This window comes from Gavialis gangeticus, unplaced genomic scaffold, assembly GCF_001723915.1.
Source record: "Gavialis gangeticus isolate Ggan-Ray unplaced genomic scaffold, GavGan_comp1, whole genome shotgun sequence".
NCBI lineage: Eukaryota > Metazoa > Chordata > Crocodylia > Gavialidae > Gavialis > Gavialis gangeticus.
Genome location: NW_017729022.1, coordinates 154,024,621 through 154,040,069, shown reverse-complemented (window position 1 = coordinate 154,040,069; position 15,449 = coordinate 154,024,621). Strand labels below are relative to the sequence as shown.

Genomic DNA, 15,449 nt, shown 5'->3' with positions numbered 1-15,449 from the left:
GGACCTTGGGGCATGGTAGATCACTAGGCTTGGCAAGATTTGATTTTTGATCAATAGACGTTGACACATTGATTTCACCTGACACTCAGACTGACGGAAAAATATTTCCACCAGTAATCACTGACAGTTACATAAAAGAGACTTAAAAATGAATCCAGAAAGAAGGTAAGGAAATCTGGGGCAGGGGATACTGCAAGCAGGCACACACGTGCGCACACATGCTGCACATGCACACATATGGTGACCACTGCAGGAGGTGGGGACCGTGCTGGCAAGACTGTGCTGGGAGGGGGGCTGGAGCGCCAGGGCTGGTAGCACTGCGGAGTCCAGTGCCACCATATATTCGCTCCACCCAGGTCCCAGCTGGGGCAAAGAAGGCCAAATTTCCGTAGAGCCTGCCCTTGCCCCTGCGTGATTAGGGTAGGGGACCAAGAGTTTGGCTCCTGCCCTGGCTAGGCAGAGCAAGCAGCCAGCGGCACCGAGCTCCTGGGCACTACCCGCCGTGCCCCTCCAACCCCTGCTCCTAGCACAATCTTACAGCACAGCCCCCAACCACCACACATGCATGTGCTAAATTGATAAAATAAAAAACCCACCTCTAATTTCACACAAATCCTAAAAATTTCACTGGATAAAAATCTAAATAAATGCTTAAAATAAAAATTGGTTTAAACTGGTTCAAATAAAAAAATAAATAAAAATCTAATTCTGCCAAGTCCATACATGATTTATGCCCTCTTGGAGTTGTCAAGAACAGAGATACAAACGCAAGAGGTACCTGTCATTTTGAAGAATACAACATTACACAAAAGATTATTCTAGCTACATTCCTAACACAGTCCTTCTAGAAGTAATGCCTAGTTTCTGAATTGTGCAGGCCTCTACTGCAACTCCCACTATGTTCATAAAATAGCCTTAGGAAAATAAGATTAATGCATTCATAACTTAAAAACAGAGGTTTTGGTGGAAGAGAAAATCATAGCATGAGCAATTTTCCCTTAGTTCAAAACCAAAAGTAACGAATGATGTCTAGCTTCTTCCACATAATCCTTCCAATTTATGAGGTGAAAGCATCTTGTATTTAAGCTATTTACACAATCTAAACATAATGTTTACTGGTTACAAACACCATAAAACAGATTACAAAAATAAATACTTCAGAATGTTAAAATAATTCTAATACCGAGGGAAATATAGTTTTATTATTCTAACAGTTATCAGCATCAGAATAATCATTAATTAGTAATTACCTAATTAAAACACCTCCTCCCTCCCCTCTTGTTCTCAGTACTTTGAAAACCCACTATCATCCAACTGCATTCAAATCTCATCTTCTGTAGGTACACGTTTCCAATAGTGTGTCAATATTTTGGTCTCCTTTACGTGCCACCAAAGAGACTTTTTTGTTCAGGAAGCAGCCTGGCTAGCAATGTTACATTCTCTTTTACTAAAAAATGTTTATTTTTTAACTTTGACACTGCAGGGGGAAAAAAATGGTTCAAGAAACAGGCTGCTATGAAACAAGAACAATGAAGTCAACAGAGCTTCTCATGGAGAAAGCTATTACTCAGGTGGAGTCAGGATCTCAGGCTTGGGTTATAAATTAATTAATTAGTTAATGGAATTCTGTTGGTCTCTAGATACCATAGAAATGGGCAAGTTAAAATAGATTACATATTAACCTGGTAATTTATTCATATAAAACTAGAACTTCTTAATGTTTCTACAGACTAACTCAGGTTGAATAGTTACAAAACTTTTGCAAGAATATCGCTAAATCTTTTGTGTAAATGGTATACAATCCTATATTATTTTGTATTTATACTGCACCCTGATAAATTACACTGAAGAAGGCACCTACATACTACAAAAAAAAAATCAAACTCTCAGTACATCTACTGTGATAGGTTTAAAATTAAAAGATGGACTGATTTTAAAAAAAGAGGGTATTAGGGAAGAATAGATTACAGATGCGACCCCTAGTAAAGGTTGAATCCTAATTTGAATTTTTGCATTTCAAGCCCAGAAACAGCTCTGTATCAAAATTTGAGGTGCATATGTAACATAGTACATTGAAATTTTATGCCAAAGATATATTTAATAGTATTTTTATTTCAGGGACTTTCAGACAATGAGCTACAGAAGAGGTAGCAAAACACTGATTGGGGGAAGAAGCAGGGAGCCTAAAAACTTTATTGAAATTCATGCTCAAAACAGAAAAGTTCCGTGCATTAAACTACTCATATTATATGAAGTCTGTACTTTGCATCCCCTAACCATTTACTGTTATTCCAAAACTATGTTTTCTTATTCTACAAGAACTGTCATTTTCTTGTAGGAAAGAACAACATAACAAATTATACCTTAAATGTCACAGAAATCAGGTGTTGGGGAACTGATATATTTGGGTGAGAAAATAATTAGTTAACAGAGAAAGACCCTGATTTAATCCTCCTCAATTCCATCACATAAATGAGATCTCTCACCATTTGGAACAGAAAATATTTCAGCTATCGATCCCAAAATAGTTAATGCAGAAAATCTGGTTGAATGAGATGATCCAGGAAACAGGGCTTCAAAAAGTCTGTCACATACAGATGATACGAAATCCTGAAGATTAGAGAAGAGAATTTGAATAGATTGTGTGCAACATGCAAGTAAATTTGCAAAACTTGATACAGCAAAGCTTTGATTCAAGACACCACTCATACCTGTAAGGTTACAAGTCACTAAAAAAAATAAAAATAAGAAAAATAAAGTCTTTCCCCAAAGCCACTAACTAGCAAGTCTCTCTGTAGTAGCTTCTTTTATTTTCCAGGATCAGAGGAGAAGAAAAGAATTCCTTTGCACTCAAACAAAATTATAGTCATTAGCAAAGCAGGTAAAATTAGGAACAGCCTAACATAACAATAATAAAAATAAGAGGTTATTACAGGACCCTAAACAGAAAATCAGAGGAAAGACAAGTACAAAATCCTTCAAACTCAGTCTGTCAATTCTGTAAGTCATTCTCTATAAGCTTTCTCTTATCAACAGGCAACATGTTCTGGAGAATACATATGGGGGCAGGCAGAAGTCAGGAGGGTCCTCATTCTAGCCTACAGCAGAAGATGAGTTGCTTGTTTCCTTTATTTTATATGCAACTTTTTAGCACCCTGTGGCGTGTTTCAAGTAGTAATCAGGGGTTATTTATAAAGTGTTCTAGTAGTAGTAGTAGCAGCAGTAGTATTTTTACCAGCTCTAGTACTTACTTTATATTGCTGTAAAGTACAATAAGGATCCAATTTTGCCAATTCTTTAACTGACTCTTGCTTGGTTTTATTTTGCTCCAATTTATAAAGCAGCTGGGAACTTTCTTGTATCCTACAAAACAACTTTTAAAAAGACACGCAAGAAAACAGTTGATGAGATGCACAGAATGAAATCAATGTTTAAAAAGAGAGACTGAGATCATCTGCAGGTACAGCTGCTTACAGTTTCAAGGGATCAGTGCCTGTGGCCTCTGTAACAATTACACGTGTTATAAGACTCCTGACCACATTCTTCAATCCTCTGCTTTTCTGCCCTCCCTGATATCTTCTCCCTTCCAACACAAACCCAGAACTCAAAACCATGTTTTGCTCCTCACCTTCCCTCCTCCAGCAACCTCTCCTGTCCCTAACCTCTTTACCTCCAATCCTACTTCCACCCCTAATCTTATGCCTCTCATCCACGCTCCTGAATTCTCCAGAATGCCCATTTCTTCACTAAGAAGATCACAGACCTACACCACTTTTCCATAACTGCCTCCCCTGCAGCTTGTGGCCTCCCTAGGACCTGGTTCCTTTTGTCTGACCCCACCTCTGCAGCAGTGCTTGTCTTTGAGAAGCCACTCTCTTGAATTCTCTAGCATGGATCACAAACTATGGTAGTGGTGAGAGAGACAGCTAGCTGTTTTAGTCTGATGTTAGGCAGAAGGCAGGGCAAAGTGGCACCTTATAGAATAACTTGTTCAGGGAGGCATCAGTTTTCGTTGGCTATTGCCTAAGGGTGAGGTACTGAGCTTCTCCTCCCTAGTCTGCTGCTTCCAAGTTGGTCCTCTCCCACATCCGCTACTCATTTACCTCTTCATCCAACTCCTCCACATTATCCTGCCATACCTTACACACTTATCCTCAGTGGTTTCTGATGCATGTGGATGACCCCACCCCACCAACCTATTAAGCTGCATGTTTCCTCACCCTCATCTCCTCATTCACCTTGGAGCCCTAGATCAACACACTTGACAAAAAGCCCATTAACTGCTGGATCTCTGTGTGATTCAAATCATGACAAGGATGCCTTCTGCTACTAAAATGTGTTTTTTAAGTTCAACCATCTTCGTTATTGTTAGACTATTCTATTATTGCATCTTAGCTGAATACCACACTTGCTATCTCAGCCTCTCTTGTCTCATTCCTCAAACCCAGATGGTCTTCCTATCTCCACTTCTCCATCTGCGAAAGGATGTTCCCACTGTCTTGGACCAGAAAACTGACTAGATAAATTACCTTCCTCTTTTCCCTCCCCAGTGCTATGCATCTGTTTTTCCTCTTCCACTTGCCACAGTCACGCCATCCATCCCTGTCCCAAGCTCCCTCCTGCCCCCTCTAGTCTTCCTCCCTTATTATTTTTCTTAGACTCTTTGCTCTGACTCTTCACAAATCACAAAAAAAAGTGATTTTGTCCATCTTGAAACCAGACCACAGACACCATTTGCCTCTTCAACAACCACTGTGTCTGGACCCCTCTTCAATCCAGCTTCTGCCCAGTGTACTTCACTAAAAACACTTTGAAAGTGTTCTGAAAGAACATGTTCCTAGACAAAGCTCATAACCAATAATCAGTCCTCATCCTTGTCAACCATGCTTGTCTTCTACAACTCTTGCTCTCCACATCTCTGTCCTCTTTTGGCTCTCCTCTCACATATCTAACTTGTCATTCATTCATGCCCTTCAGAGGATCCTCCTCATCCCATCTCCAACTCCGTGTGGGTTCCAAAAGAATCCTTTTCTTTCCTCCTTCTCTGTTCAATTCCCGTGCAAACCTTACTGGCAAAACACATTCAACTACTCTTTCTGTGATGACAGCTGACAAATATTCTCCATGTGAGACCTAACTCCTTTTGTGAGCTAAAAAAAACCTCAGCAGTCTCTCTTTTCATCTCCTGGTGGATGTCTAAATTAGCTCATGCTTAAACTGGATAAAATAACTTTTAAAATCTTCTTATACCTCATCTTCCCAAAGATACCATGAAGTGCACAAACACCATGATTAGTCATCACCCTCATACAGATGATCTGGGTGTCACCTGTGTCAGAATTATTTTGTAGTTCTCACAACTAAGCTACCCAAACTTGCAGATTCTCTTGTGCAATGCCTAAGATAAGCATACCTTATGTGTACTTCTGGTAAAATTGTCATCCAGGTTCTCATTAGTCAAACTCTTAACTATGGCTCTGATTCTGTGGCTTGACAAACACAGTTCTACTCTACTTACAGCCACACAGATGATTGCTGCCAAGATCATTCTCTCTTTTTTTTGACCAAATCACCCACTACAGCTCTTCTTCTCCATCACCTGAAATAAGCTACCTGTTTTTATCCTTTAGATACCTCAAAGTCTTTCCCTATCATGGAATTAGAGAAGTTCTGGAAGGGACCTCCAGAAGTCATCAGTTCAACCCCCTGCCTGAAGCAGGATCATCCCTATCCAAACCATACAATACAATCCATAATCTACACCATCAATCCCGACAAAACAGACCTAACATTCCAACTTGCTACAGGTAAAGCTGAAGAAGTATGACAGCCAATGTCCTGCTTCAACAAAACATTGGCAATATATGCTCATGATATCTGGGATAGAGGGCAATGCCCACCAATAGAGGAAGGCAAATACCCCCATAGTCCATCTGACTATGGGGTAAAATTCCTTACTGACCCCAAATATGGCAATCATTCTGACCCTGAGTGGAGGGGCAAGACCTTCTAGTCAGGAATTAGCTATCCTCTTTTATTCACTCTCAAATGTGACTCCTGTCTTCAGCCAGTAATGTCAAGTCTTGATCATCCACTCGATAAATTTTCAAAGCACTCTTGCATTCTCTTCCAAACTGCTTTTCAGGGTTAGGAGGCATTTCCCCATAAACATCCATCTGTCAAATTATGCTTTGCAACCATGTCTACAAAAAAAGAAAAAGCTCAACAGCAGCCAGGCACGCTAGTCTACCTGCATCCACCTGTTGCCTCTTCTTAGTTAGGATTATAAACTCTTAAGAACAAGGATCTTTTTCTTCCTGTATTACACAGCTCTTAGCACAACAGGGTCCACAACTACAGTTTCCTAGTGCTATGGTAAAGCAAAATCCTAGTGCTATGGCAAAAAATAAATTATTAACGTGCTCAGCAGCTTATTTTCTGAAATAATAAATACACAGATTTTACTGCATTTTGTTTACGTTTGAAGATTACCTTTTTCAGTAGAGAACAAATCTGCTGCCTCACTGCAGGAGACTGACTGTTTAAATTATACGTAATAAAAAAATGTACTAGCTGCATCTCTTCCACGGACACGATTTCTGTGCTGCGATGGGTTTCACAAAGCAAACCTAAGGCATCTATGCGAACCTATAAAAACATTCGGAAGTGAACTGTCAACTTCATGATATTTAACTTCCATAATCAGCTTCCATAAGAATATTAAAAACAGTGTTTGAGGAGTTAAGCATAATGGGCATCTATACACGTGCTCTAGGGTGGACACTTAAATTAGAGCATCTCTGAGAGCGGCTCAAATAAAAGTGCCCGCAAAATCACATGTATTCAGCATCCTGCACTTCAAAATGGTGGCAGGGGCGCCATTTTGAAACATGGGGACACTGAATACACGTGACACAGAGACTGGTGGAGCATGCTAATTAGCACGCTCCAGCAGACTCGATTAATCGTGTGCTCGATTAATCAAGTCTGCTCCAATGTGTGCTCAATTAACTGAGTCTGCTCCAATGCGTGCCAATTAGACAGCAGTCACATGTATAGGTACCCAGTGATATCAGTCCCCCTACCTGAACATGTTGATGAACTAAACCTTGTTTGATACATCCAACAGACACAAGACCATCCCTCATGACATCTGCAAATTGTAAGTGTCCATAAGCCCGAGCTGTTCTTAGACATGCCATCAAGGCTCCAAGAGCTCCTCTTGTATTCCAAGACCCTAATAAAAAAAAAAAAAAAAAGAGTAAGTGGACTTTGTTTTTACCCATTGTAACAAAAACTTAAAACGCAGCTGGAACAAAAGTCCTCACCCCTTCCCATGTGGAAACTACCCTCTGAGAGAAAGATTCTCTCACGTATCCAACTACAATCCTCAGTTCAATTCCCAAAATGTTTCATTGCAAGAACACCAAAAAGGATTAAAAAAGCCAGTGGTGATTCACAAGACACTGCTTAACAATTACTCCATCACAACTCAATCATAAACTTATAATTATGGCCCACAAACAAAAACCAAATGACTTAGCTTAAGAAAACTGAACTACTTAGGTTAATTAATTTCTTGTATACTAATGGTACAAGTGCTAATAAGAAATATTTGCAACACAGATAATACTGTAGCTTACATTCATACACTTGCTTTAACCTACAAATTGATAAATAAGGAAAGTATTAAGCAAGCATTATTTCAAAATGGATGCAACAAAAGCTAAAATATTACTTTGATATAATTACTTTACACATATGAAGAGAAAACTAAGGAAAGGAGCCTTTAGGTATACAGGACAGCCACCACTGAATTCTACTCAACAATGCCGAAAAAAATCAGGAACCTAGAATTTCTCACGCTGCCATTCCCACTCATTCATACAAGACAAATGAACAGAAACTGTATCTAAATGTACAAAGGCAAGAATATGAAAATTATTTTCTTACCAACATTAGCATCACTAGAAGCCTGAAGAATTTTAATCATGTAGTTCAGACTGCCTGGATTACATTTTAGCAACTTTGGTAAATAATAATCAATGACGTAAGTAGTTTGGTCAGGATTCCCTTCACACAATATGAGAAGAAGAGGGGAGACCCATGTCTCATGCCACTGGTCAATCCAGGTGCTTTCCTGAAATACAGCTGTCAGATGATTCTTATGATGTGAAAACATGGTTTCTAAAAGATCACTTGCATAAGGTGCAAGAGACTGATCACCCATAACATCCAAAATCTGCACTGGAATTGTTCTGTCCACTGTCAAGATATTTTCAATGCCCACACACTCCACAAGACAGCCAAGGGAAGCATATTTCCCTTTCACATGCCATTCAAGGTTTAGTAAGTTCTCTGTCAACATTGACAAGAATGGGTCTGATTTTACAACAGATCCTTTAATGGTGGCTTGGTGAATCTGGAGGAGATTCCTGAAGATCAGTTTAGTCTGATGTCTAACAGCATCTAAAGGATGCTCCCAATGTGCGTACACATACTCTAGCAGTTTCTCAATTGTGTCTGAGTTTCCAGTAAGAGCGTATTTTAGACTTTGGGAGCTTGAATCAAGGACGTCCAATGCTGAACTAGTCCAAATTGCTAAAATTCTTGACAAGGACATAGCCATACAGGATTCTTTTAACCTAAAAAGGAAAGACAAATTAAAAAAAAATCATCACTAGCCACCCATTGCATAGTTCAACATTTTAACACACTACAAAAACATTAGTTATTCCTCACAATACACCTCTTTCACCTCCCACTAACTGGACAGCACAGGAAAACCTGAGAGTCTGAGTTCGTGTAACTTGGAAGCAGGATGAAAACTCTATTTTCTGCTCAATACTCCTGATCTTCTAGCTTATCACAGCTAGAATTCCCTGAACACTGGAAAGTAATCTAACAGGCATTACTATTTTAAAAGATTCCATATAATTCTTCATTTTACAAAACTGATAAGGATTTAATACTGGCTGACATTTGGGCAACTTTATAATTTTTTTAACATAATTGCTTTAAAATTCTAAAACGACTTAAAAAAATTAAAAGCCAAAATTTTTTCACTGTAATATAAAAAAATCAAAATTGAACTCAGTTTACATGTAAACCACCTCCCCTACACACACACACACACACACACACACACACACACTGAATCTAACCTCATTAAATGAGTTGCATTCTAAGGTAGGAAGGTTGTAGATGGATGTGCGATATATTTTAATCTACATTTCAAAAGGACTGAAATAGTGACCACACAGACAGTAAATAGTTCCTTATAAAAAGTTAGCCCCACTGTAATCAGAAGGCAGCAATTATACATATTTTGCACATCCAAATATACATATTTGTAGGCTCTGTATTTTAAACATAACTCATCGCTGAAACTTGGATTTTCTGAAATCAACCTTATTTTTCAGAATCAGTTATTAAGCAAAGGAAGAATGGCCAGTCTGAACCACAGTGATTTGTAATTTAAGAAAAAGACAAGGACTGCAGCATACTCTTAATGTACAAAATAAAGTTTCAGCAGCAGAAAGAGAAGTCAGAAACTGAGTTAACAAAACTTCCTGTTACAATGGACTTACCGTGAATTCAGAGATAACAAAACCAACACAATATCCAAGAGCAATTTCTCTCCATTTTGACCCATGCTGTTATTCTTCCACTCAAGCATGGCCAAGGCTCCATGACAAAGGAAGAGGAGAGTTGAATCGGAAACCTCTGCAGTACACAGAATTCCACAGCTGTCCATAAACCACTGTGGTACATCCACACATTTCACCGAGCGAAGGAGCAAATCACTGACCTGCAACAGCAAAATAGCAGCTATATTACTGCAAACTTCAAAAAGCAGGATAAAGTTGCAACACACTTGTTACTGGCTCTTTTTCTTCCTAACATGATGCAGCTATCTAATATTTCAATGTGTCAAGTGCGAAAAGAACACAAAAATCTTCATCCTTCCACAAGGGCTGGCCAAAATCATGAGGAGATAGAATTAAAACAGGCACTATATATCCTTGAAGGATGTCAGGAGGGCAGAGCAGGGTAAGGAAGGGCAGGACTACGACTAACTAGAGTACAAACACTCCAGTCTACGCAGAATGAAGGAGAGAGATGATGCATTCATTTTCTTAATGAGCACTGTAGAAAGCATTGTGTTCCACAGGAAGTAACCAAGAAATTTTCTGGTAGAGGTCAACCAGAATTTATGGTGTCTATTTGGGGGCTGTTCAGGCTTTCCATTCTTGTCTCTTAGGTGACAGTTTTTGTTATAATGCATATTTATTGCTCTTGTATATAAGAACCAACCAAAAAAGAGAGACTGGTTTTGCTGAGGCCTGTAACAATGATCCCTGCCCCAAACAGTTTACAATCTTTAAAAAAAAAAGGGAGAAAGAAAGGAAGGGACAGCATGCAGAACACAGAATGAAAAGATGCACTGCCTGGAAAATTCTGTTAATCTCATGGTATTTTTTTACAGGTAGGTGCAGCTGGAGAAAGGGGGGGAAATGATTAAAATGGAAAGAAAAGTCAAGGGAGAGGGGGGACAGGGCATGAAGAGAGAGAAGAAACTGATGAGAAGGATCTGGTGGCAGCTGAAGACGAAAGAGGTTGGAAGCGAATAGTAAGCACGTGGCCCAGGAAGTCTAGTCAGAATTGCAGGAAGTTCTCCAACTGCTGAAGGTCCAATTTTCCCATTTAATTAAAAAAGAACTATCAAGTGCACAAGAACTGGCAGTAATAAAAAAATCCCTCTTTTTATTTTAAGAAAATATACTTACCAAAGAAGGTAGCTTTTCAACTGGTTCAAACAGAATCTTAATAAAGAGAACGACAGCTAGTCCAGAGGTAGTCTGAACAGTCTGCAGTACTTCTTCTAAAATGACAGGGGGAGGTGGAAAAACAAAACACATTCTTCATTGTATGTTCGCTCTTTTGATGTAAACTATTTGTCAGAACTGTAAGCACATTTTTTTATTTTTAGACAATTTATAGTTGCACAACATTACAACTATTCATTAACTTAATTTTCTTATGTTCCTGAATCTTTTCTCACAGACCAACTACAGTCATTAAGCGACTTTGCAAACTCTCAGTAGAAATGTATAGCCAAAGCAATTTATGCTCACACTGTAACCTTACAGTAAAGCAATGTATCTAAAGAAAACAAACATGCTCATTTATTAAACACTGATATAGGATTCTGCTATCAGAAGCATGTATATTTCATTGCAAGTCTTCCATAAACAAAGACATTTTACAATATTCACCAGGGCCATCTGTTAAAAAGATGAAGCTATTGCTATAGCAATGTCATCTATACATTATTTTACAGATATATTTCATCTCTCTTGGCGCCCTCCTGTGAGTCATGCAGACTCCAAAATGGTGCACTATAAATTCTATTTTTCGAAAGACCCAATACTACTAACCATCAATGTTACTGGCTCAACTTGTAGGGGCTTAAACTAAAAGAATGAAAGTCCAAAATGAAGACAACTTTTAATTTTGGTACTAAGACAACAGTATTTACTGAGCAAAAATTTGTCTATGGAATTTGAATACTGTTGATACTTACCATCCATTAAACAGTTTGTGAAACACTTCAGTAAACTGCGCATACTTTGACAAACAAAAGACCCAGGTTTCAGATTCTCCTGAATATTTTCTTGCACTTTCTGGACTACCATCATTGAAACTTTAATGGCCATCAATAAATCATGCATCAATTGCGTCTGAGCAATACGATTTCCACTAAGCTTTCTGAAAAGGGGAAGAAAAAAAAGAGAAAAATCAATTACACTTTCTGTTCCCCTGCCCACCCCATCAAGAAGGAAGAAGGGAGGAAGTGTGGCCCTGTACATGGAAGAGGGCACGTTTGACAACAGGGAAGAGTCCCTTGAGACCCTCTGTGTCAGGATACAAGGCAGATCAAGAGAAGGAGACTGGATGGTGGGAGTCTACTACACGCCTCCCCCTCCCAAGAAGAGGAGAGCGATCGGGCATTCTCCAGAGAACCAACCGAGGCAGCTAACCTAGAGACATGATTGCCATGGGTGACTTCAACTACCCTAACGTATGTTGGGAGGATCACTCAGCCGCCTTCAGCAGGTCAGCCAATTTCTTTGCAATGAGAGACTACATGTTTCTGACACAGGTACTGGAAGGGCCTACTAGGGGAAGGCTACTCTGAATTTAGTGCTGGCCAAAGGAGAGGACAGCATAGGCAACCTAAAGATTGGTAATACTCTGGGAGACAGTGATCACAACCTGGTTAGGTTCACCATCTACCGTAAGACTGAGAAACCAGTCAGCAGAACAGAAGTCCTGGATTTCAAGACGGCAGATTTTGGCAAACTCAGGAGGCTGGTTGAAGAGGCCCTCTGCAACCAGAAACTGGATGATTTGGGAGTTCAGGGACAGTGGTTCTTCCTTAAGGAAGCAAATCTGGAAGCTCAAAAACAGGCCATCCCCATGTGGACGAAAAGCAGGAAAGGAGCCAAGAGACCCATTTGGCTCAAAAGCGATATTAGCGAGCTGCTGAAAAAGAAAAAAGAAAGATACAAGCACTGGAAAAAAGGCTTGGCAACCAGAGAGGATTACACCTGTATCGCCAGGCCCTGCCGATATGAGACAAGAAAGGCTAATGCAAGCATGGAGATCAAGCTGGCAACCAAAATAAAAGACAACAAAAAGTCCTTCAGATACATAGGGAGCAAGAAATAATCATGTTCTACTGTGGGCCCCCTAGTGAATACTCAGGGGCAGCCCACTGCAAATGCCTGTGAAAAAGCAGAACTCCTAAATACATATTTTGCATCAGTATTCCTGACATCAAACCAGGGCTGTTCACCTGGCCAGAGGCCCATGGAGCATGGGGAAAACAAGCTACACAAAATCAGTCCAGAACAGGTGAGGGATCTCCTGCAACACTTGGATGTTTTCAAGTCTGGTGGGCCCAAAGTCCTAGACCCTAGAGTCCTGAAAGAACTGGCTGAGCTTATAGCAGCGCCACTGGCCAAGCTGTTTGCAGAGTCGTGGAACTTGGAAGTGGTGCCAGATGACTGGAAGAGGGCCAGTGTGGTGCCCATCTTCAAGAAAGGGAAGAAGGATGACCCTGTAAACTACAGACCAGTCAGTCTGACCTCAGTCCTGGGTAAAATCTTTTAAAAATTTATTAAGGAGGCCATCAATCATAAGCTGTGAACTGGTGAGATGGGATGGCCTCATCCTGGAGGACCGTCTCCAGTGGTCCCCCAGAGATCAGTACTTGGACCTGTGCTCTTCAATACATTCATTGACTTGGATGATGGGGTGGACAGCGCAGTGATTAAGTTCTCGGATGATAGCAAGCTGTGGGAAAATGCAGACACACTGGAGGATAGGGTCAGGATCAAGGACGACCTGGACAGACTGGAACGAAATCAGATGAAGTTTAACAGGGATAAGTGCAAGGTCCTTCACCTGGGTAGGAAGAACTTTTACCACAACTACACGATGGGTGGTGGTCCATTGGCTGGCACAGCATCTGAATGAGATCTGGCGGTCACAACAGACTGGAAGATGAATATTAGCCAGCAGTGTCATGAGGTTGCCAGGAAGGCAAATAAAACTCTGGGTGCATCAGCCAATGTGCAGCCAATAGATCCAGGAAGGTGCTCTTTCACTTCTTTTCCGCACTGGTGAGGCCTCAGCTGGAGTACTGTGCCTAGTTCTGGGCACTGCACTTCAAGAAGGATATGAATAAGCTTGAGAGGATACAAGGAAGGGTCACTCACATGGTCAAGGGCATGGAGGGTAGGCCCTATGAGGAGAAACCCCTGGAACTGGGCCGGTTCAGCCTGAGAAAGAGAAGGCTAAGAGGTGACTTGATAGCTGCCTACAAGTATGTCAGAGGTGAACACCAGGATCTAGGGGCACAACTCTTCAGGAAGGCACCACAAGGGAGGAAACAAGGACCCATGGGCATAAGCTAATAGAGGATAAATTCAGGCTGGATGTAAGAAAGAACTTTTTCTCTGTAAAACCAGAATCTGGAACACACTCCTGGCAAAGGTGGTGCAAATCACACCCCCTGGAGGTGTTCAAGATGAGGCTGGATAGGCACCTTGTTGAGCTCATCTGAGCCCAATAACCTCCAGTCCATGGCAGGGGACTGGACTTGATGATCTTACAGGTCCCTTCCGATTCTATGTTTCTACGATTCTATGTAAATATTGTCTCTATATGCTCCCAGGAAAGCATGATTTGCCAATCTCCATTAGAACCAAACACAGTAAAAATTGATTTACTGGTTTCAATCTACTGGATGCTTAACTAGGGTAAAATTAAGGAGCTGTTTCAAAAACAGTCCATGTAAAGGAGCTGACAAACTGAACAAAAACAAATGGACAAATTCTACTGTCTCCTGCCACCTAGCGACACAGCAAACTTTGGGCACTCTCGTGCCCCAGCCAGCCCCAAAGCCACCCAAAGTCATGACCCAGAACCCAGGGCTGAGCCTACTGCCAGCCCAGGGCTGCTCCACCCCAGTTCAAACTGCTGTGGTCCCAGGCACAGGTATATACACTGTGCCCAGGAGCTATTAATTCTGGCACAAACTGCGCCAGAGTTTATTCTGTGTCCTACCTGCACGTGTAGATGCACCCATTGTGGAATAAACACACAGGCATACACCACACAAGTAAGGGGTATTGAACTATCAGGATGTTCAGTAGTTGCTACCCCAAGTGCAGGGTACATTTCTATGACCTTGTCTCCTCTAACTGTATAGTCATACTTATATTAAAAAGAAAAACATCTTCCTGGGAAAGAGTATGCAGCATTCTTGTCATGTTGCTTAATGCAGTACTGGAAGGCACCCAGATACTACAGGAATGAACCAGGAAAAACCTATCAAAACTAAGTTAAAAAAAATCTCATAGGAAAAGCAGAAAGCAATCACTAGGTATATTCTCTGTATAGCTTGATTCAAGTATTCTCATGTACTATAAAGTTCAACCCCAATTCCATGATTTAATAATCTACAATGTAGAAAGTTTTCCTTCAAATTAGCAACTTTGATATGTCTTAAGTTATCTGCCTCCACCATCTCTTTTTTAAAGTCCAGCATACTGCATGATGGGATAAGAAACTCATTACTCATTAAAAACGCATAGTTCTATGCATATTAACTTTATCACTGTGACTTCTCCATTGTTAATGCATGTATTGTTACTAAAAGAAATGTTTGCACCCAACTGTCTTTCACAGACAGTGAAATTGAAATGGTTAAATATATCTTACATTTAATGTCACTTGCCTGTTTTCTTCCTGAATTTCAATTAAAGACTTCTGCAGAAACTGAAGAACTGTCAAAAGCAATTAACAAAAAATAGTTTAAAGAACAAAATATTAGCATTTCATTCTGTTTTTAAACAAAGGAAAGCTTAATTTAAATC

General features: G+C 40.3%; 1 protein-coding gene across 4 annotated transcripts in view; it reads right to left on the bottom strand.

The window, feature by feature from the left end:
- THADA (THADA, armadillo repeat containing) overlaps positions 1-15,449 on the bottom strand; it is a 368,709-nt gene that overhangs the window by 337,205 nt on the left and 16,055 nt on the right. For all 4 annotated transcript variants that reach the window (XM_019516368.1, XM_019516370.1, XM_019516371.1 and 1 more), the window contains exons 8-16: positions 15,311-15,359; positions 11,588-11,772; positions 10,791-10,885; positions 9,591-9,811; positions 7,954-8,645; positions 7,086-7,237; positions 6,493-6,648; positions 3,252-3,374; positions 2,487-2,610 (exon numbers count right to left, since the gene is read on the bottom strand). In XM_019516368.1, coding sequence (XP_019371913.1) covers positions 2,487-2,610; positions 3,252-3,374; positions 6,493-6,648; positions 7,086-7,237; positions 7,954-8,645; positions 9,591-9,811; positions 10,791-10,885; positions 11,588-11,772; positions 15,311-15,359 — 1,797 coding nt within the window. The remainder of the gene's footprint in view (positions 1-2,486; positions 2,611-3,251; positions 3,375-6,492; positions 6,649-7,085; positions 7,238-7,953; positions 8,646-9,590; positions 9,812-10,790; positions 10,886-11,587; positions 11,773-15,310; positions 15,360-15,449) is intronic.